Source organism: Malaclemys terrapin, chromosome 13 (assembly GCF_027887155.1).
Source record: "Malaclemys terrapin pileata isolate rMalTer1 chromosome 13, rMalTer1.hap1, whole genome shotgun sequence".
NCBI lineage: Eukaryota > Metazoa > Chordata > Testudines > Emydidae > Malaclemys > Malaclemys terrapin.
This window is the reverse complement of record NC_071517.1, coordinates 44,822,622-44,844,484: the sequence shown is the minus strand read 5'-3', so window position 1 is coordinate 44,844,484 and position 21,863 is coordinate 44,822,622. Positions and strand designations below refer to the sequence as shown.

General features: G+C 62.9%; 2 protein-coding genes and 1 long non-coding RNA gene across 8 annotated transcripts; 2 read left to right on the top strand and 1 right to left on the bottom strand.

Annotated features, from left to right (window-relative positions):
- Window positions 1-990: 990 nt before the first annotated feature.
- LSM2 (LSM2 homolog, U6 small nuclear RNA and mRNA degradation associated) lies at window positions 991-7,857 on the bottom strand. The gene is made up of 6 exons (XM_054047951.1): window positions 7,789-7,857; window positions 4,197-4,341; window positions 3,356-3,423; window positions 2,986-3,016; window positions 2,475-2,534; window positions 991-2,067 (listed from the first exon to the last, which is right to left on the bottom strand). Exons 2-6 carry the CDS (start codon window positions 4,197-4,199, stop codon window positions 1,942-1,944), a joined length of 288 nt encoding a protein of 95 aa, XP_053903926.1. The 5' UTR covers window positions 4,200-4,341; window positions 7,789-7,857; the 3' UTR covers window positions 991-1,941.
- Window positions 7,286-11,605, top strand: LOC128848151 (uncharacterized). 3 transcript variants are annotated; one of them, XR_008446978.1, is made up of 3 exons: window positions 7,286-7,311; window positions 8,607-8,705; window positions 10,535-11,605. It is a non-coding gene; the product is annotated as an uncharacterized LOC128848151 (long non-coding RNA). The 3 variants fall into 3 exon arrangements; XR_008446979.1 differs by lacking the exon at window positions 7,286-7,311 and adding an exon at window positions 7,916-8,192; XR_008446977.1 differs by lacking the exon at window positions 7,286-7,311 and having other exon boundaries at window positions 8,364-8,705.
- Window positions 11,606-14,079: 2,474 nt separating this feature from the next.
- Window positions 14,080-19,986, top strand: LOC128848004 (neural proliferation differentiation and control protein 1-like). 4 transcript variants are annotated; one of them, XM_054047713.1, is made up of 9 exons: window positions 14,080-14,159; window positions 14,982-15,140; window positions 15,558-15,671; window positions 15,888-16,064; window positions 16,196-16,262; window positions 16,855-16,939; window positions 17,280-17,356; window positions 18,086-18,151; window positions 18,591-19,986. In XM_054047713.1, the coding sequence occupies exons 1-9, from the start codon at window positions 14,081-14,083 to the stop codon at window positions 18,823-18,825; spliced, it is 1,059 nt and encodes a 352-aa protein (XP_053903688.1). In that variant the 5' UTR covers window position 14,080; the 3' UTR covers window positions 18,826-19,986. The 4 variants fall into 4 exon arrangements, with proteins under 4 accessions (XP_053903688.1, XP_053903689.1, XP_053903690.1 ...); XM_054047714.1 differs by having other exon boundaries at window positions 18,086-18,176; window positions 18,591-18,738; XM_054047715.1 differs by lacking the exons at window positions 16,855-16,939; window positions 17,280-17,356.
- The last annotated feature ends 1,877 nt before the right edge of the window (window positions 19,987-21,863 follow it).

The following is a 21,863-nucleotide window of genomic DNA, read 5'->3' as shown; positions in this document are numbered from 1 at the left end:
GCTCACAGCCTGGCCAGTGAGGTCACAGCTACTCTTAAAGAGGGCCGGGCTTGGTGACATCACCAATGGGAGGAGCTTAGAGGAACCTGCTGAATGCAGTCTAGTGGAAGGGGTGGAGCCTTATCTGATGACATCATCTTTTTTAAAAGGGAGGCACATGGAGTCCTCTGATGATGTAATATTTCTTAAAGGGAAAGCTCCCTTAGGACAAGGCATGTGAAAAGGGGGGAACCTGTTGCAAAGGGGTGGAGCCTGATGCAATAAGCTCAGTGGGCGGAGCCTACTGTGTTTGGAAGGGCAGAAAGTTAGTGACAGCTGAGGTTGTCCTGAGAAAGGGGCGGAGCCTGAGTAACACTTAAAGTGCGAGGATCCCCTTGGACAATGATGTAACATGAAAGGGGCAGTGCTTTCCCCCGGGTGATGTCATAGTAAGTGTTTGATGATGCAATAAAAAGAGGTGAAAACATTATCTATTATTTAAAGGGACAGGCAGCATTGTGTGCGAAAAAGAGAACACGGCCCACGCTAAAGGGACCAACCAGGCACCCGCTCCTCCTGCTCAACCCATCCACTCGGGGGGCCCTGAACACACACCAGCATTGAGGGAGCAGACTGGGTCATAGCTGAGGGCCTGGACCCCTGGGTTCTCAGCCCTGCTCTGGCCTAGATTGCTTGTGAGAGCGAGGAAGTCGCATCTCTCCGTGCCTCAGTTTCCCCACATGTAGAACATGGATCAACCCAGGCATCCAGGGCCCTACCGGGGAGCCCAGCTTCTGCTCTGACGGCAGGGGGGGAGGAGCAAAAATGGACCCAAGTGTCCAGGAGCCCGGACAGCAGCTCGGCATCTATAATGAGCGGGGGGGAGGGGGGCGCACAGGGCACGGAGATGAACCTGGGCATCTGGGCCAAGAGAGGACCCTGGGCTGGAGCAGACTGTAGACCCTACCATAAACAACAACAAAAGTTTGTAACCAGGCTCCAAATTTTATTCCGCCTGAGTCTTCAAGCCACGAATCAAACATACAAAAAACCTTCATCCCCCTCGGCCCAAACCCTAAAAAAACCCAATCCCTCCCCTCCCTCCCCCAAGGAAATTCAAACGCCCTACAACTTTTCCAGGACTTTGCCAGCTGGGGTTAACAGCACCCCAGAAGCTCAGTCCCTGCCCCCCCAAAGATGTGGGGGGACTAACCACCACCCTTAAAGAACAGGGAGAAATCAAGAGATTAAAAATAAAAATGAGGCTTAACTGGCCATGGAGGTGAAAGAGGGGGCTGGGGAGATTCAGACTGGAACTAAAGGGCCCCCCCCAAAAAAAATGTTTTCCCCAAGGGGGGAACACGACAAATCTAGGAACCACCCCGATATTCATCTCAAGAGATAAGCAGCTCAGGGGAGCACACAGAACCCAGGTGTCCTAGATCTGGGGATATTGGGGGGCAGGGAGGTGAACCCAGGTGTCCGGGTCCTAGAAAGGGCACAGCCCCCGCCCAATTCTCTTGAGTAGAAGCTGAGCCCCCATGCAGGGCCCCGGATGCCTGGGTTCCCCTCTGCTCTTCCTGTTCCCTCCCGAGCACAAGCGGAGACGAACCCAGGAGTCAGCCTGGGCTTGCAGAGAGAAACTCAGGCCTCCGGGGCCTGGGAGGGCAGGGTGAAAAGGAAGAACCCAGGCGTCCGGGCTCCTGGATAGGGGCTCAGCTCCTACTCCCAGAGCGTGGAGGGAGCAGAGTGGACCCAGGCGTCCGGGCTCCAGCTCCTGCTCCCAGCCAGGATGGGGAGCAGCCACGGACCCAGGCGTCCGGGAGCAGCAGTTTCCCCATGGTGTAGTGGCAGGAGCTGCCGAGCAGGGGGGATTTCACGGCCGGCGGGGAAGCAGCCAGGCGGGGCCGTTCTCCGCCCTGCACCCCCTGCAGCAGGGAGGAAGGGGGGACATGGGGGGGGTCACTGCTTCTGCTGCAGCGCCTCCTTGCGCGCGGCGTCCTGCAGCAGCTGCGTGTCCACCTCGTCCGCCGGCAGCTGCACGTAGCGCACCACGGAGCCCCGGATAAAGCAGTTCTTCACCGACAGCTGGGGAGAGAGAGCGGGGTGAGGGGGAGCGCGGCGTCCCCTGCTGGCAGGGGTGGGGGTGTCAGAGCCCACCCCCCACGTGTGTTCCCGCCCCCTGATGGCAGCGGTGGGTGTGTCAGAGCCCGCCCCCCACGTGTGTTCCCGCCCCCTGATGGCAGCAGTGGGTGTGTCAGAGCCCGCCCCCCACGTGTGTCCCCACCCCCTGATAGCGGGGGTGGGGGGTACTGTCTGCCCCCCTGCTGGTTGGGAGGATCAGCCCCCACCCCGTGTCTGTGGCCCTACCCCCTGCTGGGACAGAGACACAGACACCAGACCCACCCTGTGAGAAATGCCATCAGCACGTCTGACCCCACCCCCCCCGGCTGCCCCCCACGCCTCCCGCCAGCAGGGCCCCCTCTACCCCTTACCATGTGGGGGTACTTCTCTGGATCCGTCACGCTGATGTCGGTCAGCTTGATGTTCAAGTACTGGCAGAACAGACAGACACGCGGACGGTTAACACCCAGACGGAGGGGGGCACGGGGCTCCCTTGTGCTTCGCTCTGCTGGGAAAGCGGGGGGTGGGGAGGGATTGGAGCACTGGGCCTGTCCCCTGTATGGGCGTTGGCTCCAACCTGGCCCCAGGGCAGGGACTGGCTGGCTTGGGGGGAAGAGAGGAGTCCACAGGGGGCCTTGCCCAACAGATCCGACCCGGCCCCAAGACAGGGCACGGGCTGGTTCAGGGGGGTTGGATGGGGGGGGGCGTAAGGGGCAACAGATCCGACCCGGCCCCAGGAGAGGGGACGGGCTGGTTCGGGGGGTGGGATGGAGGGGCGCAGGGGGCACTGGCTCCGATCCGGCCCCAGGGCGGGGGAATCTCCTGGGCTAGGTGCACTGAGGGGGGGGGACACGCTCTGAAAATAACCTGCAAATTTCTTACCTGATCCACAGAATGGAGGGTTCCACAGATACTGCAACAGAGAGGGGGCGGTGTTACCACAGGGGTTACAGCGGGGGGGGGGGGGGGGGGGGGGGCTGGGAGCCAGGACTCCTGGGTTCTACCCCAGCTCTGGGGGGCGGGGTCTAGTGGGTTAGAGCAGGAGGCCTGTGAGCCAGGACTCCTGGGTTCTCTCCCTGGCTCTGGGGGGGGGGGGGGGGCTAGTGGTTAGAGCAGGGAGACCTGGGAGCCAGGACTCCTGGGTTCTCTCCCCAGCTCTGGGAGAGGAGTGGGGCCTAGTGGTTAGAGCGGGGGGGGGGGGGGGCGCGGCGCTAACAGGCAATGGGGGATCCCCGTGTGCACCAGGACTCACCTCAGATCATTTTTTAACTCCACCACCACATCCTTCCCCACCAGGGATTTGAAGAACGAATAGAAAAGCTGGCAAGAAATGGGGGGGGGGAGGGGGAGATGAGACCCCCATGGAGAGACAGAGACATCACAGCTCCCCACCCCCCGACCGCCCCCTTGGTCTGGGGCACCTCACCATCACCTCCCTGCAGCCCCCGAGCCACCCACGAACCCCATCCTCCTCCCACTCAGCGTTCACCCCCCACCAGGCCAGTGCCCCCCAAGCCCTAGGGCCAGCCATCAGGCCGGGAGTGGGGGATGGTGCACGTCAGCACCCCAGGGTCCCTCCACGCCGAGCGAGGGGGCATCTCCCTGCAGGCGGGGCTGGGGCCTCTCCCCAGGGACTCACTGGCACGCAGCCGGGGGGCCCCCCCAGTGCCTCCCCCCCAGCCAGCGGCTCTCAGGCCGGCTCACCCGCTGGGTGCCCCTTGCCACCCCCCAAGGCCCCTCCTCTCCTCCCCCTCCCCCTGCATGCCCCCCTCCCCTCCACACCCACATATCCCCTGGCTCCCCGCACATCTCCCAGCTCCCCCCTTCCCCACCGTGCCCCTCCCCTCTGCCCCCGCATGCCCCCCTCCCCTCTTCCTCCTCCTTCCCCTGCATGTCCCCCTCCCGCCCCACAGATCCCCGCATAGCCCCCCCGCACATCCCCCCTTCCCCACCGTGCCCCTCCCCTCTGCCCCCGCATGCCCCCCTCCCGCCCCCCTGCTCCCCGCATAGCCCCCGGCTGCCCCATTCCCCACCATGCCCCTCTCCCCCCTCCCCGGCGGGGGTTCCCGGGGGCAGTGACGTCACGCACTCACCATCCCGGCGGCGCGAGGCGCGTGGGGCAGCCTGAGCCCGGCAGCAGCGATCGGGCCCGGGCCGCGCAGGCGCACTGAGGGGGCTTCGTTCCGGCGCGGATCTCCGGCGGATGGGGGGGGTGCTCCCTCGCCACGTGACCCAGGGCTTAGGACCGAACGCGGAAGCGAGGGGGAGGGGAGAAGACGTTCTTAAAGGGGCCGCTCCCTGTTCCTCCTCTTCTTAAAGGGGCCGCTGCTTGTTACTCAAGTTCTTAAAGGGGCCGCTCCCCAATACCCAGGCTGGCTCTTAAAGGGGTCCCCGCCCATTTCACTCTCAACCCCCAGCTCCTGTCCCCCCATTCTCCAGGCAGCTCCCCCCATCCCGGCAGCCTCCCAGGGGCCACCGCAAGCCCCAAAACAGCACCAGGGCCTGTCCCGCCGGGGATCAGTTTGACCTGCCCCCAACGTGGGGGCCCAGACTGGCCTCTGCACAATGCCCCCCGAATGACACCTGGCTGGCCCCAGCCCCACGTGGGGTCACCATTCGGGCCAGAGGGACCCCACATCACACTGCAAGGGGCCCAACGCTGGCCCAGCCCGGCCCAGCTCCCCGTCAACCTCTCCCACTGGTGGATCCCACCCCCTGTAGGGAATGGGGGTGGGGGTGGGGAAATGGACAACTGGCCCTTTGAGATTATGGGGCATGGAGGGGGAGAAATGGGTCTAATCCCCCCAGAAGGGGCTGGTGTCACCATGTCCCCAGGCCCCTGAACATGCAGCACCTCGCTCAGTGGGGGCAATGATCAATAGGGATCTAGGGCACGGGGAGGGGGAGGGCTGGGAGCCAGGACTCCTGGGTTCTCTCCCCGGCTCTGGGAGGGGAGTGGGGTCTGGTGGTTAGAGCAGGGGGGCTGGGAGCCAGGACTCCTGGGTTCTGTCCCCGGCTCTGGAAGGGGAGTGGGGTCTGGCGGTTAGAGTGGGGGGGTGACTCCTGGGTTCTCTCCCCAGCTCAGGGAGTGGGGCCTGGTGGTTAGAGCAGGGTGGGAGGGAGTTCGGAGCCAGGTTTCTCATGACAGGAGAGAGGGTGATGAAGAGCCGAATGGGAAGGTGTGTGTGTGGGAAATTCCAGTGTCACTTTATATCCCTTGAGCAATATGGCTCCTGGGGAAGCTGAAGTCACATGCCCACGCCTGTGCCAGCCAAGACCGGCTCTACCAGCCCTGGTGGGAATTGAGAAACCTTCGCTTTGCCACGGCCCCTATTATACTCCAATACTTGTCTAAGAGTTCGGAGAAAAGGGCTCTTCTCTGAAACCTGTTACCAAGAGACAGGTGAGGGGAAGACTGAAAACTTCTGCTATTTCTAAGGTTCAAAAAATCCAATAGTAAGAAAATCTTCCTAAAAATGAACGTGTGTTATACTCCAATGCTTGGCTAATAGCTCGGAGAAAAACACTCGTTGCTAAAACCTTTCACTCAAAAACAGGCGAAGAGACGACTGAATGTTGCTGCTATTTTTCAGGTAAAAAATAAATTCACTATTCAGAAAAGCTACATCAACATTAACACGTGTTGTACTCAAATGCTTGTGATAGGTAGGAGGAAAATGCTTATTTCTAAAAACTTCTTTAACTAACCCAGTGGGTTTCAACCTTTTGTCATTTACGGACCCCTACAAAATTTTGAACGGAGCCGCGGACCCCTTTTCTGTGCACCCCTGGGAGTCCGCGGATCACAGATTCAAAACAACTGTTCTATGGTAACAACAACCTTTCGCGAACCCCTTGGACATAGTCTGCAGACCCCCAAGGGAGTGCGGAGCACAGGTTGAAAGCCACTGAATTAAACAACAGGTGAAAAGAAGAACGAATGTGCCTGCTATTTCGAAGGTAAAAATATCTAATAGGAAGAAAAACTGTAAAAAATACGTATTCTACTCAAAGGCTTGGCTAACAGCTAGGAGAAAAATCTTCTTTTCTAAAATGCCTGGTTCCTTCTAGTAAAAAACAAACAGGTGACAGGGACAGTGAGTTTTGTATTACTATTTTGATGGCTAACTTAAAAAATGAAGAAGAAAACCTGTTAAAAATGAATGTTTCTACTCAAACGCTTTGGTGAAACCTCAGAGTGATGATGGCTTGTAACGTGCTAATGGCTGAATGGGGAGGGGATCTGGACATGGTGGGGTGGGATATGTTGTAGGGAATGGTTGAGAAAGAGACTCACCAATCCTCTCTCCCGAGCTTAAAGTTCCTGTAACCACCGGGTGGGAAAACTGTCAGGGTTTGGGACCCTAGATCGCTTCCCCTGTCTTGGCAGCATCAGGCTTCAAACATCTCACAGCACGACCACACATCCGTCAGATCCATCAAAGGGAAGGGCTGGGGGGCTGCCCCACACGCTAGCCAGGCCCTCCCACCCCCCTCCCAGCAGGGGTGCCGCGCACCTCAACGTGTCACCGCCGGGATTTCCGTAACGTCAATCTGCTTTCGCTTCACGTTACCACCCCAGATCCCCACTCACTTGGGGGGCAAGGGGTGGAGACACCTCCATAGGGGCAGGGCCCTCCAGATTCTGGCTCCCACATTGGGGTTGGGGAGCAGACACCTCAGAGGATCAGGGTCCCCTAGATCCTGGCTCCCACATGGGGGGTGGAGACACCCTCATGGGGCAGGGTCCCCCAGATCCTAGCCCATGCCGGGGGGGCAGGGAGAGAGGGTCAGACACCCCCCTAGAGCGACAAGGCTCCCCGCAGATCCCAGCTCACTTGAGGGGGCAGGGATGGGGAATCAGCCCAGATCCCATAAAGGGAGCTGGGGGGGAGGGGTTCAGATCTGCTCTGCCCCAATTCCACATCCCCCAAATCTCACCCCCCCCCTTAGACCCCCAGAAAGAATCATCCCTGGCGAGGGGTGAGGTGGAGGATGCTGGCTTCAGTGACAACCTGGCAGGCTACCAACCCTACCGGCTGCTCCGGGGTGGTTGTGAAAACACCCCACTTCTCCCCACCCCGTGACTTGGCCCCGCTGGGATCCAGCCGGTCTGGGCACTCAGGGCGGGGAGGCGGGTATATAAACCCAGGGCTGTTCCCAGAGGATAAGGGAGAGGCACCCGGAGCGGGACGACGCCGGAGACCGGTAAGGATCTCTCTGGTGGGGAACGAAGGGGACACGCCACGCCAGCCCGTGGCCCGGTGGCTCTTAGAAGTGTCTGGGCCCAGGGGGTTCCCTCCTGGGAAACGGGGCAAAGATTTGGGGGTGGAGAAAGTGCCGACACCATCCTGGGCCATGTAAACAGGACTCTGGAGCAGGAGCCGAGAGGGGATTTGCCCTCAGGATTCGGCCCCGGTGCGGCCGCGGCTGGGATCCAGTTCTGGGGGCCCCCGATTCGAGGAGGGCTAGAAACCCTGACTCCGGGAGCTCGGTCCATGTAGCGCCACAGACAGGTTATAGGGAGACAGGAGCCCCCCTAGGCGTGGCTGGAAGGGGGAACAGATGTTCGCGGCCAGAGAGTTTTCCGATCCGACGGCTGGACTCGGGCGCCAGCCAAATTCAGACGGGAAGTGAGATGTGACTGTGTAACAGGGAGGGGAATGAACCCTGGGCACACTTTACCGAGAGTCGAGGCAGAGGCCCCGAGGCCCCGGCTGTGGTTCGGTCGAGTTTGCTCGATAGGATCTGTTCTCGTTGAATCAGGAATTAATTCAGGGAAGTCCTGGCACAGAGAGGTCATCAAACAACCCGATCAGGGCGGTCCCTTGGATTCTGGGAATGGCGATCGGTCAGAGATCTCCTGCTGCCCCTGGGGCCCGGGGGGCGGCTGCTGCTGGGTCTTGGTTCCAGCGACCCCCGTTTAAATCTCAAGCGACCCTGCTGAGGTCAGGGGAGTCCGGGCCGGCCCTGGCGTGAATCCGGAGCCAGCTCACTACTGCTGCTGGTGTTTTTCTCACGGCGTGGACTCAAACCGGTTTGGCCGTCGATTCAGGACGACCAGGGTCTAGCCAGGAGGCGCTGGGCAGGTTAGCACAGGGATCTGGCTCACGCCGTAGCCGGATTGACAGGCTGCTGCGGAGGCGGGCGGGTGGGGCGGTTAATTATACTAGAAGCCGAGACGACGGGTGAGTGGGAGGAGTGCCAGCAGCACCGACCCTGGGGAAATGGCACGGCCGGGGGTTGGAGCGGATCTCCATGTGCATGGGGCCCTCCCCGGACAGCGTGTGGCGGGGTCACGCCACGATCCTGGCTCAGAGCCGGGACCCCTCATCCCAGGCGAGCCGTGCGGCCAAGCGCAGGAGGGGGCGCGAGAGGTCTGAGCCTGGCCTGGTGAGAGCCCCGGACTCCAGCCCGGCGGGGGATTGGCGAGGCAGGCAGGAGCGACTCTGGCCCCGGCGCTGCCTGACCACTGGCCCCGGTGTTCTCCCCCCTCCCCCCAGGCACAGGTGAGCCCGCGATGTGCAACCAGTGCAAGTGCTTCTGCCTCCTCGTGCAATGGATGTGGCACGTCATCAAGCGGCTGTGCAGGAGGAAGAAAGGTACCGGGGGGGAGTGAGCGGGGCACCTGGGAGGGCTCGGTGGGTATCCGCGGTGCGGGGAACAGGGGCGTGTGGGGCAGACACAAAGATATGGATCCAGAGAGGAGGACGGATGGACGGGGGTATGGGGCAGACACACAGATAAGGACCCAGGGGGCAGGACAGACGGATGGACGGGGGTATGGGGCAGACACACAGATACGGATCCAGGGGGAGGTGGGCTAGATCCAGCGCCCGAGCCCGTATATGGGGATGGATAGAATATTATTGCTCTTACGTTTAAGTTTCCATCTCTGCAGTGACGCTTGCACTTTGCACTGCCCCCTACTGGGTGCAATAAGAACTGCGCTGCTATTCTTCCCAAGCCCTAGACCGTTCCCATCTGCAGAGGAGCAGGGATATTGGGAGCCAGGACTCCTGGGTTCAGTCCTCGGCTCTGGGAGAGGAGGGGGCCCAGCAGTTAGAGCTGGGGGGTGGGGGCTGGGAGCCAGGACTCCTGGGTTCCATCCCTGGTTTGCCTCTCCGTGCCTCAGTTTCCCTTTGAATTGATATTTAGCTCCCACTGAGGCCAGGTGAACAAGTTAGTCTGAGCTCCGAATCCCGCCCTGACTCCCTGGAGGGCAGTGGGGTCGCTCCAGACTGACACCGGCTCAGGATCCGGCTCCAGACCGGCTGGGGCGGCGTTAGGCGGTGTCCGGCCGGAACAGCGGCTGTTCCCCTGCAACCGGCTGGACTAGCTGCAATCTTGGGTGGAGGCCGGTGACACTAATGAACCGGCGATTGGCCAATCTGTGATTGGGCCACGTCAGGGCTGGAATGAAGCTGGTCAGGCACAGCAGCTCTGGAGAATCATCCACCCCAGTGCCGGTCACGAGGGAGGTAAACTGAGGCACGAGGGCATTTGGAGGAGATGCTGCGGCAGCTGAGACAGGAGATGGCCACGGGGTGCGGCTGCCGCTGTTAGAGGTTGAAGGGAATGTTCAGCCTGCTCTAACCACTAGACGCCCCTCCCTCAGCCAGGAGAGAACCCAGGAGTCCTGGCTCCCAGCCCCCCCACTCTAACCCCCAGACCCCACCCCCCTCCCTGAGCCAGGAGAGAACCCAGGAGTCCTGGCTCCCAGCCCCTACCCCCAACCCCCAGACCCCACCCCCCTCTCCCAGTGCTGGGGAGAGAACCCAGGAGTCCTGGCTCCCAGCCCCCCTGCTCTAACCCCCAGACCTCACCCCCCTCCCTGAGCCAGGAGAGAACCCAGGAGTCCTGGCTCCCAGCCCCCCCACTCTAACCCCCAGACCCCACCCCCCTCCCTGAGCCAGGAGAGAACCCAGGAGTCCTGGCTCCCAGCCCACCCACTCTAACCCCCAGACCCCACGCCCCTCTCCCAGTGCTGGGGAGAGAACCCAGGAGTCCTGGCTCCTGGCCCCCTGCCCTAACCCCCAGACCCTACTCCCCTCCCCTCCCAGAGCCAGGAGAGAACCCAGGAGTCCTGGCTCCTGGCCCCCTGCTCTAACCCCCAGACCCTACTCCCCTCCCCTCCCCTCCCAGAGCCAGGAGAGAACCCAGGAGTCCTGGCTCCTGGCCCCCTGCTCTAACCCCCAGACCCTACTCCCCTCCCCTCCCCTCCCAGAGCCAGGAGAGAACCCAGGAGTCCTGGCTCCTGGCCCCCTGCTCTAACCCCTAGACCCTACTCCCCTCCCCTCCCCGAGCCAGGAGAGAACCCAGGAGTCCTGGCTCCCGGTCCCCCCGCTCTAACTCCTAGTCCCCACCCCCTTACCAGCACATCGGTGGGGTCGCTGGTTGAAGACTCGCCCCGTCTATGTTTTCGTTGCAGAATCTCGCAGGAGTGCCGACGAGACGACATCCTTATTGGGCGACAGGCGTAACGCGGGGTCCTGAGGGGAGCCCGTCCCCGAGCTCTGCCGTCTGCCGGAGCCCCCCGTCCCCTCCCGTGAAGCCGGCTTTGGCCTGGCCGCGCCCGCTTGATGTGGGGCTTGGATTCATGGTTAGACCCGCCTGTGGAAGGAAAGAATGAGCCTGTGGGGGCCGTGCCCTCTTGTGACCCCTTCTTTGCTACCCACATGCATTTTTCTCTTGCTTTTAATTATTAACAAATCGTAGTGGGCTGGGTGGTAGTTTTAGGCTAGAAATCAGGTCTGGCTGGCTGGCCCTCTGGTCAGTGGGGGCTCACGGACGAAGAGACCACCCCAGCCTGCCAAGGAGCCAGAGGCGTTAGTTTATTCATTACTGGCATTTCAACTCAAATGTTTGGATACCAGTTGGGAGAAATCCAGTCTGGGTTAAAACTCAAAAGCCTCTGACGCCTCCCAGCACGTTCCCGATCGTTTTCTGCCGATGAAAAGCGGCGTACAGGAGCTCGGGGCTGATTATCACAAAAAGGAAGAGGAGACCGAAAAGAACAACTTAGTTCAGCTGCTCGATAATACGTACATTGAAAACAATCAAAATCGTTCATCATACTCAGCCACTCGGAGACGATTGTGGAGGCAGACGCTCAGGGTGAGACGTGAAACGGTCCCAGTTTCGGCTGGGAGGGTGAGATATTATGCCATGACGTTGTTCCCTTTTTAAAGGTAAAAAGACCATTAGCATCGAATCCTCCCTATTCTACCCAAATCTTCAGCTAACTGTTAGGAGAAACATGCCCCTTGCCAAATTTTCTGTCTCCTCCCAGGAAAAATAACGGGGTGAAAGAATAGTGCCGCTATTTTGGGGGTTCAATAAAAACCCAATAATAAGAAAAGTTGTAAAAAAACAATCATACTTCTTATACTCAAATGCTCAAGTAACAGTTACAGAAAACATGGCGTTAAAAATCCCCAAGCCGATGAAGTGGGTTTCAGCCCATGAAAGCTTATGCCCAAATAAATGTGTTCGTCTCTAAGGTGCCACAAGACTCCTCGTTGTTCAAACTCACTGTGTCTTCCACCGAAGATGGTGTTAACTTTGCAACTAGTTCTACAGTTCGGCACAAACTGTAGATTAGGGGGCTGGAGCACATGACTTCTGAGGAGAGGCTGAGGGAACTGGGATTGTTTAGTCTGCAGAAGAGAAGAATGAGGGGGGATTTGATAGCTGCTTTCAACTACCTGAAAGGGGATTCCAAAGAGGATGGATCTAGACTGTTCTCAGTGGTGGCAGATGACAGAACAAGGAGTAATGGTCTCAAGTTGCAGTGGGGGAGGTCTAGGTTGGATATTAGGAAACACTATTTCACTAGGTGGCTGGTGAAGCACTGGAATGGGTTCCCTAGGGAGCTGGTGGAATCTCCTTCCTTGGAGGTTTTTAAGGCCCAGCTTGACAAAGGCCTGGCTGGGATGATTTAGTTGGGAATTGGTCCTGCTTTGAGCAGGGGGTTGGACTAGATACCTCCTGAGGTCCCTTCCAACCCTGATATTCTATGCAACCCCATAATAAGTCAATATTAAAAAAAAAGATCGCTATTCTACTCCAATGCTTGGATACCAGTTTGGAGAAAACCGCTCTGAGTTGAAAGCCCGAAGCTGCCTGTCCTTCCAGAGACATGATGGGAACGTTGCGTTAGTTCTAGCTAATAGTGTTCAAAAGTTAATCGCTGTTCGACTCCCGCGCGTGTCTAGCACTGAGGAGGAAACAGTCTCGGTTAAAACCCCAACGCTGGGTCTTCTGTCAGGGCAGCTCGTGCGACGTTGCTGCTGCTTCTAAGGTTAGAACGGACCCAGGAAAACGGTGCAGATTCCTTGCCCGGAGCTTCGCCCAGCCAAAGGAAAGTAAAGAAGAAAACAATGCTGCTCTAAGCCCAGCCGTCTCTGTGCCCCTACAGCCCCCGCGGGCACCACCCAGGCCCAGCGTGCGCTGTGCAGACAGGGGGATTCCCGGCCCCGGTACATTGTCAGCTGAGTTTCTACCTCTCAGCGGAGTGGACTGTGGGGCCGGCTGGGGCTGCGTGCCAGGGAGAGGCAGATGTTGCTGGATTCCTTTGCCTGGCAAGCCAAGGCGGACCGGTGTATAAATAAATCATGTATTGAGCTAACAGAGTTCCTGGGTCTGTGTTTGTATCTGCACTGGGGACAAAACCCAGGAGTCCTGGCTCCCAGTCCCCGCTCCCAGCTCTAACCACTAGCCCCCACACCCCTCCCCAAGCTATGGCTAGAACCCAGGAGCCCTGGCTCCCAGCCCTCCTGTCCGAACCACTAGCCCCCACTCTCCCCCTAGAGGTGGGGAGAGAACCCAGGTGTCCTGGCTCCCAGCCACCTGCTCTAACCACTAGTCCCCACTCCCCCCCAGTGCACGGCTCCGGGGGAATCTTTCTCCAGCCGAGCTCTCCCTGTGGGGCGCTGTCTTGGTGAAAACAGGCCTCTGTGTCGGCCCAAGGGCCGTGCCAGCCGCCAGTAGCCAACAGGCCCAGGAGATGCCAGCACTGTGCCTCCCTGGTGGGGCACCTGCCACTCTGCCCCCCCGCTATCGCCTCCGGCCAGCTCATATTGCAAAGGGTGCCCCATGGAGGGCAGGCCAGGCCCCCTGTGTGCCTCCCCTGGGCTGCCCATGGGGCAGAGAGGGGCTGGGGGTGGGGGTGCGGGGTCCCTCACACACCCAGGGTCCGGTCAGTCAACAGGGCTGGGGTCCCCCCATCCTGAGCAGGGAGCTTGGGAGGGGGGGGGTGTCTCAGCTTCCTGGGAGGGAGATGATGAAGCCCTTTCCCCTTCCCCCATAACTAAGGGGGGGCCGGGGATCCCCCCCAGCTCCATCCTGTCACCATGACAACCCACTGCTGCATCAACCTCATCCCAGGTCCATCAGTGCAGGGAGCTGGTTGCCATGGTGACAGCTGGTGGATGTGAGAGGGGGCTGGGAGCCAGGACGCCTGGGTTCCATCTCCGGGGGGGGGGGGTATGGGAAGCTGTTTGCTGCATCTACCACTGCAGGCAGGTGCGTCTCCTTGGAGACAGGCACTATGGATACCAGCTGGGGGAGGGGGGTCACTGATCTCCCTGCTGGGAGTCTCAGGGGGTCCTAGAGCCGGAGCCAGGGCAGAGACCAGGAGCCCTCACCTGGCACCGAGATGCAGCTGACTCTGGGGAGGGGCAGCCGAGTAACTGCCGCATAGAACAGCTTCAAATGGGGCTGAAATGCAGCCACTTCTGGGGAGGGGCAAGCGCGTACCAGCCGCACAGAACACCCCGCTACGGGGGTTGGGATTGGGACAGGAAGTGAAGGCGACTTGTGGGTCGGTCTCCCCCCCCACACACACAGCGTCTGTCTCCATCCCTGGTTCATTCATAAATACAGCCAGCCCCTCCCCCCGCGCTCCACCCCCCCCCCCCAGCCGGGGAGGGCGGATCCAGAGGCGGGGAACCCCCCCCCCCCCCAGCTCGGAGCGATGCGGACCCTGCGCTGGCTGGCGGCCCTGTCTGCTCTACTGGGGCTGGGGCTGGCCCCGGGGGCCGGGGGGGAGGCAGGTAAGGGGGGTACAGGGCGGGGGAGGGGCATCGGAGGTGTGTGAAGGAGAGTAGGAGGGGCTGGGGGCCAGGACTCCTGGGTTCTACTGCCAGTTTCCCGAGGCTGCGGGTCGGGAGTGAGGGGCACCGGCAGGGCTGGGGGGGGCAGGGCTGGGCTGGGGGGGGTTGCGGGTCGGGAGTGAGGGGCACCGGCAGAGCTGGGGGGGCAGGGCTGGGCTGGCAGGGGCTGCGGGTCGGGAGTGAGGGGCACCGGCAGAGCTGGGGGGGGCAGGGCTGGGCTGGCAGGGGCTGCGGGTCGGGAGTGAGGGGCACCGGCAGGGCTGGGGGGGCAGGGCTGGGCTGGCAGGGGCTGCAGGTCGGGAGTGAGGGGCACCGGCAGAGCTGGGGGGGCCCAGGGCTGGGCTGGCAGGGGCTGCGGGTCGGGAGTGAGGGGCACCGGCAGGGCTGGGGGGGGGCAGTGCTGGGGGGGGCTGCACATGGGGAGAACAGGAGCAAATTTCCATCTCTCTCACTATTTAATCAAAGATTTTCTCCTCTGATTTTTTTTGCTCTGGCTGTCAGGAGATTATGATTTTAAGAAGCAGGGACAGATGTTGAAACATCTGGGAGGGGAGCAGGGACTAGTGGTTAGAGTGGGGGTGGGTGGGAGCCAGGACTCCTGGGTTCTCTCTCCTGGCTCTGGGAGGTGAATGGGGGCTGGTGGGTTAGAGCGGGGGGGGGGAGGGGGGGCTGGGAGCCAGGACTCCTGGGTTCTCTCCTGGCTCTGGGAGGGGGTGGGGGCTAGTGGTTAAAGCGGGGGCTGTTCCGGTTCTCTCCCTGTAGGCCCGGCTGCGATTTGCCCACCGCGGATCCGGCTGAACTGTCTCCTACAGCGGCGTAAGGGCTGCGGCCCCGGGGGGATCCGGAGCTGTGGCCCCTGCATCCGCCCCTACCATGAGGACCCGGGTGGGGACTGTGTCCTCGAGACACCGCACAGGAACGGTGAGGGGCACCGGCAGAGCTGGGGGGGCCCAGGGCTGGGCTAGCAGGGGGCTGCAGGTCGGGAGTGAGGGGCACCGGCAGACCTGCGGGGGGGCCCAGGGCTAGGCTGGCAGGGGCTGCGGGTCGGGAGTGAGGGTCACCGGCAGAGCTGGGGGGTCAGGGCGGGGCTGGCAGGGGGCTGCGGGTCGGGAGTGAGGGGCACCGGCAGAGCTGGGGGGCAGGGCTGGGCTGGCAGGGGCTGCGGGTCGGGAGTGAGGGGCACCGGCAGAGCTGGGGGGGGCAGGGCGGGGCTGGCAGGGGCTGCGGGTCGGGAGTGAGGGGCACCGGCAGAGCTGGGGGGGCCCAGGGCTGGGCTGGCAGGGGGCTGCGGGTCGGGAGTGAGGGGCACCTGCCCATCTCCCTGTGTTTCTCCCTCAGGCGATGGACCCAAGTTGGACGCTAGACCCAGCGACCTGGCCACCCTCATCCGCTCCATGGTGGCAAAAAAACAGAAGGGATCCAGGACCCCTGGGACCGAGACCCCGCAGCACGGTCGAGACTGAAGGGAACAGGGGACTCAGCAGGGGGCGCTGGGCTGTGGGGCACGGGGTGGAAGTCAGCAGGGGGCGCTGGGCTGTGGGGGGCAGGACGGGGGCAGCAGGGGGCGCTGGGCTGTGGGGCACGGGATGGAGGTCAGCAGTGGGTGCGGGGCTGTGGGGGGCAGAACAGGGGGCAGCAGGGGGCGCTCTAACCTCTCTATCTTTGCAGCTGGCTCCATGGGGATTGACCCCCAGGTTCCTTCGGTCACCGAGACCCCCCCTACTTCTCCCCCTCCCCCCACTGCTCCCCCCTCCACCCTGACGCCCGGCTCCAGCCCGCCCCAGACGGAGGAAGATCTGAACTCGCGTCCCCCGGCTTCCCGGCTCAATGAGGCCGTGTCTCTGCGTGAGTAACAGGGAGGGGCCGGGAATGGGGGCAGGGGGGACAGAGCGCCTGGGGGCCAGGGAGGCATTGAGGGGCTGGGGGGGGCAGTGCTCAAGAGGTTAATGTTTCTCTCCCCTCCCCCCGCCCCGCAGTGCTGGTGTTGATGTGCTCCGTGACCGGGGTCTCAGGGCTGCTGGTGGCTGCCCTCTGCTGGTACAGGTAGGAACTGCACCTCCCCACCGCAGCCCCCTACCCCCCCAGCTCTGTCCCCCACCCCACTCTGCCGGTGCCCCTCACTCCCGACCCGCAGCCCCTGCCAGCCCAGCCCTGCCCCCCCCAGCTCTGCCGGTGCCCCTCACTCCCGACCCGCAGCCCCTGCCAGCCCAGCCCTGCCCCCCCCCAGCTCTGCCGGTGCCCCTCACTCCCGACCCGCAGCCCCTGCCAGCCCAGCCCTGCCCCCCCAGCTCTGCCGGTGCCCCTCACTCCCAACCTGCAGCCCCTGCCAGCCCAGACCTGCCCGCCCCCAGCTCTGCCGGTGCCCCTCACTCCCGACCCGCAGCCCCTGCCAGCCCAGCCCTGCCCCCCCCCAGCTCTGCCGGTGCCCCTCACTCCCGACCCGCAGCCCCTGCCAGCCCAGCCCTGCCCCCCCAGCTCTGCCGGTGCCCCTCACTCCCAACCTGCAGCCCCTGCCAGCCCAGACCTGCCCGCCCCCAGCTCTGCCGGTGCCCCTCACTCCCGACCCGCAGCCCCCGCCAGCCCAGCTCTGGACTGCCCCACCCGCTGCTCTGACCCCCCCACTCCGTGCCCCCAGGTTGCAGCGGGAGGTGCGTCTGGCCCAGAAGTTGGCATATACGGCGTATCGGGGGAATCATTATCGATACCACCAGCCCGGAATGGTGAGACCCCCACCCCCATGCTCACCCTTAGGGGGTCGGAGATCAGGACAGGGAATGGGACCCAGGCATCCGGGACGGCAGTGCAGGGTGCTCACCCCTAGGGGGCTGGAGACCAGGACAGAGAATGGGACCCAGGCGTCCGGGACAGCAGTGCAGGGTGCTCACCCCTAGGGGGCTGGAGACCAGGACGGGGAATGGGACCCAGGCATCCGGGACGGCAGTGCAGGGTGCTCACCCCTAGGGGGCTGGAGACCAGGACGGGGAATGGGACCCAGGCATCCGGGACGGCAGTTTCACCTGACCAATGACCATCTCCCCGTCTGTCTGTCTGTCCCCCCAGTACATGGACGCCCGGCTGGCCCAGTCCTGCCAGGTGCACCAGTACCAGCGCCAGAAAAAGATCCTGACCAATGAGGAGTGAGTTCCCCTCCATTCCTCCCCACCCCCCGTTCACCCCATTGGTTATGGGTGGTGAGGGGGAGGGGCTTAGGGAAGGGCCCCTCGAATCTGCCCCCCAGAATCCACTCCTTCCTTTCCCCCACCCTATGCCCCCTCGCCCCACCCCCAAGCCCCCTATCCCCCCAAATCTGCCCCCACCCCAAATGCATCCCCCAAATCATGACCTCAAACCGACCCCCGCAAACTCCAGACTCACCCTTGAATCTTCCCCTTCCCGGCCCCCACTTCCCCCCAATCCACCCCTCCCTGAAACCCAAACCTACCCAAGTCACCCCTGCCCCCTGCCCCTTCTGACCTTCCCCCCACAATCCAACCCGGAAATTTTGCACCCCAAAATCCGCCCCCCAGTCCTTCAGCCCCTTGCCCCATGAGCTACCCCCTCTACCCTCCTCCCACTTTGGGGGTGTCTTGGGGACAGTTACTCCCTTCCCCCTACCCCCGGTTTTCCACACCTCCCTGGGGGGACTGGAGATCACCCGTCGTCTAGCCGGGCCCATGGGACATGGGCGCTCGGGTCTAGGTGCCCCCCCCCAACCCGTTTCCCACCCGGATACCTGGGTCCCTTGGATCTCCACCCCTAGCTGCGGAGCCGCCTCAGCCCCCAGATCCCCTGGGCTAGACCCCGGCTGTGGCCCCCGGCCTGGCTCATGCGGTTCCTCACCCCGTGTCTGGGTCCGTCTCCCCCAGGAGCCCCCCAAAGCCCGTCCAGCAGCTGTCGACAGAGTCAGAGACTGAGAACGGCGACTTTACTGTGTACGAATGTCCCGGACTGGCACCGGTAGGGGGCGCTGGGCTGTGGGGGTGCAGGGCGGGGGCTGAGCAGGGGCGCCGGACTGTGGGGACAGGGGCAGGGGCAGCAGGGGGCGCTGGGTTGTGGGGAGCAGGGGCGGGTCAGCAGGCGGCGCTGGGCTGTGGGGATCGGGACAGGGGCAGCAGGGGGCACTGGGCTGTGGGGATGGGGGCGGGGTCAGCAGGGGGCGCTGGGGTGTGGGGATGGGGGCGGGGGCAGCAGGGGGCGCTGGGCTGTGGGGATGGGGGCGGGGGCAGCAGGGGGCGCCGGGCTGTGGGGACAGGGGGCGGGGGAAGCAGGAGGCGCTGGGCTGTGGGGACGGGTCTGGGTCGCTGCGCTCTTCCCCTCGCATGGTGCCCTCACTAATGTCTCCCTTTCTCTCTTTCTTCCCCTCCTTTCCAGAGTGGGGAGATGGAAATCCACAACCCGCTCTTCAACACGGCGTCCGCCCGGCAGCGCTGCCCCCCCTAACCCTGTCCCCCCATTATTCAGCCCCCGTCCCCCGGAGCAACACGGCGCCCCCTGGTGGAGAAAATCTGCTCAGATTTTGGCAGCATCTTCCCCAAGAACCCGCCCCCCCCCGCCCCCCGAGCGACTCGGGGCGGGGGAGGTTAAAGGTGAAGGGTCATCACTCTGATGCGGGGACCCCCCAGGGACCCCCTCGCTCCTCTGCTCTCTACCCTCCCTGCAGTCCCATCTGTCCAGAGCATGGTTCCTTTCAGGGGGCAGGGGCTGTGCTATGGGGCTGGTGCATATGGGGGGGATATTGACTGGGGAGAGCTACACAAGGTAGGAACCATAGGAGGCTCTTAGTGGGTTCAGGAGTTGGGGGGATTGGATTTGGGGTGACACCAAGAGAAAATTGACCAGGGGGCCCATATAGAAGGATACTGACTGAGACTAAACAGTGTGTGTGTGGAGGGAAAGCTCTGTGGGGCAGACACCATGGGACCCCCCCCCCCAACAGCCCACTCCCAGCAGGCCAAAGAGGGGGCTGGTGGGTACCATGAGATCAGGGCTCTATTGAGGTGACACCAGGAGACAGCAGCCCCTATATAAGGGGTATATTGACCGGGGGAACCTAAATAGGGTAGGAACCAGGGGTGGTGTCGTGCTGGGATGAGGGTGGCGGGGGGGGGACATGTATTGAAGTGACACCCCAGGGCGATAGTCACCAGGAGGCTGATAGAGGTGGCTAGTGACTGGAGGGGAATCATGGGAGGAGTCATAGACTCAGAGGGGACAGGGACTTAGGGGGACCCATTTTGAGGCGACACCAACTCCCCCCACCCACCCAACAGTAGTTGATGAGGGGGCCGATATGGGGGATATGGACCAGGAACCGCCCCTCTCCCATACACTCTCCTTCCCCCTAAGGCCAAGCGAGCAGAGATTTGGGAGATCCTGGCCGTGTGCACAACGGCCCCGCGGCGTCATCCGTGTGCTGGCGGCCGGGTTCCCTCATCCGTGTCGCCCCTGGGCGTCGGCTCACACGCGTGTCACAGCCGTGCTCAGTCATGTGGCTGCCGGCTCATCCGGCAGGGCTCCGGTTGTCTGGCCAGCCCCCACGCCCCGGCCTGTCGGAAACATGGGGCAGGTCTGAGCCCCCCAGCAGGTCTGAGCCCCCCCGCTGACACAAACCCGCTCTGGTCCATACAGCGGCTTTACCAGGCTCCCGTGGGAGATCGGAGGGAGATGCTCCCTGCTCCCCCCTGCCCAGCTGCCCCCCCACCCCGTTTCCCACCCTAAGTCCTGTTTACTCAACGCTCCAACTTGGAATAAAAGAGAACAGCAAAAGAGACAAAGGCGTCTGCGAGTCCAGGATATGGGGCCTGGCCCTTCTAGGGGGCACTGGCTCTGATCGGGGGGCAGGCTGCATGGGGGGGACTGTGACGGGGATGGGTGCTGTCCCTGCTCTGGGGGGACACAGCCATGGGGCTGCCAGTGGACTGTGGTCCCATCTCCTGGGCTGCAGGATAAAGGACCGGGCCATGGGGTAGCTGACTGATGCTGGAGATGCGCAGCCTACGCCCCATAACCCTCCACCCCCCCTTGGCTGGTCATGTGATCCTGAGATTTGGGGAACCCCCCACATCCTTCAACAGAGGCCCCCACAACCACCAAAGTCTCTTCAGCATCCCATCTATCAACTTCCCCCCGGAATATCCGCCACCCTGAATCCCAGCAGGGCTCCCTTGCTAGACAGGACCCCCCGAGACTCACCAGCCCCCCTCAATCCAACTGGGCCCCCAGACGCTTCAGTGAACCCTGCCCCCGACCCAGTGCCCCCGAAGAATCTCCCCCAAATATCAAGCACTTGCTCCCCAAATTCTCTTTGAATGCTGTAAATACCCCCCAGCTAGACCTGCCCCCCGAGACACGGGACCCCAAATTCCCCCTGAATCCCTTCCAGTGCCCCTCACTCCCGACCCGCAGCCCCTGCCAGCCCAGCCCTGGGCCAGCTCTGCCGGTGCCCCTCACTCCCGACCCGCAGCCCCTGCCAGCCCAGCCCTGGGCCCCCCCAGCTCTGCCGGTGCCCCTCACTCCCGACCCGCAGCCCCCTGCTAGCCCAGCCCTGGGCCCCCCCAGCTCTGCCGGTGCCCCTCACTCCCGACCCGCAGCCCCTGCCAGCCCAGCCCTGCCCCCCCAGCTCTGCCGGTGCCCCTCACTCCCGACCCACAGCCCCTGCCAGCCCAGCCCTGCCCCTCCAGCTCTGCCGGTGCCCCTCACTCCCGACCCGCAGCCCCTGCCAGCCCAGCCCTGGGCCCCCCCAGCTCTGCCGGTGGCCCTCACTCCTGACCCACAGCCCACAGGTTGAGGCCTCAGGTTTAACAGCCCATCCAGGGAAACACAATGAGCCGCTCCCAGGTCAGCTGGGCCCAGGGTTGGGCCATTGATACCTGAATAGCTGAGTGTGTCACTGGCCATCCCGGCCACAATAGCGCCCGGGCCGGGGCATTCACCCCCCAACGGCCTGCTAAGTGCTGGGGGGCCAAACCCTGCCCCGCCCAGCCGGGAGATCCCAGGAGTCCTGGCTCCCAGCCCCCGTGCTCTAACCCACCAGCTCCGCTCCCCTCCCCTCCCCGAGCCAGGGTGAGAACCCAGGAGTCCTGGCTCTCAGCCCCCCCTGCTCTAACCCACCAGCTCCCCTCCCCTGCCCAAGCCACGGTGAGAACCCAGGAGTCCTGGCTCTCAGCCCCCCTGCTCTAACCACTAGATCCCACTCCCCTCCCCGAGCCAGGGAGAGAACCCAGGAGTCCTGGCTCCCAGCCCCCCCTGCTCCAACCCACCAGCCCCCACTCCCCTCCCAGAGCCAGGGAGAGAACCCAGGAGTCCTGGCTCCCAGCCCCCCTGCTCTAGCCACTAGACCCCACTCCCCTCCCCGAGCCAGGGAGAGAACCCAGGAGTCCTGGCTCCCAGCCCCCTCTGCTCTAACCCACCAGCTCCCCTCCCCTCCCAGAGCCAGGGAGAGAACCCAGGAGTCCTGGCTCCCAGCCCCCCTGCTCTAACCACTAGACCCCACTCCCCTGCCAGAGCCAGGGAGAGAACCCAGGAGTCCCGGCTCCCAGCCCCCCAGACAGCCCCGCCCGGTTCACGCCCATCACAGGCTGCTGAGTGATCAAAACCCGACCGAAACCAACGGGAGATAAACCCAGCCCCTCCCCCGCCCCCCTG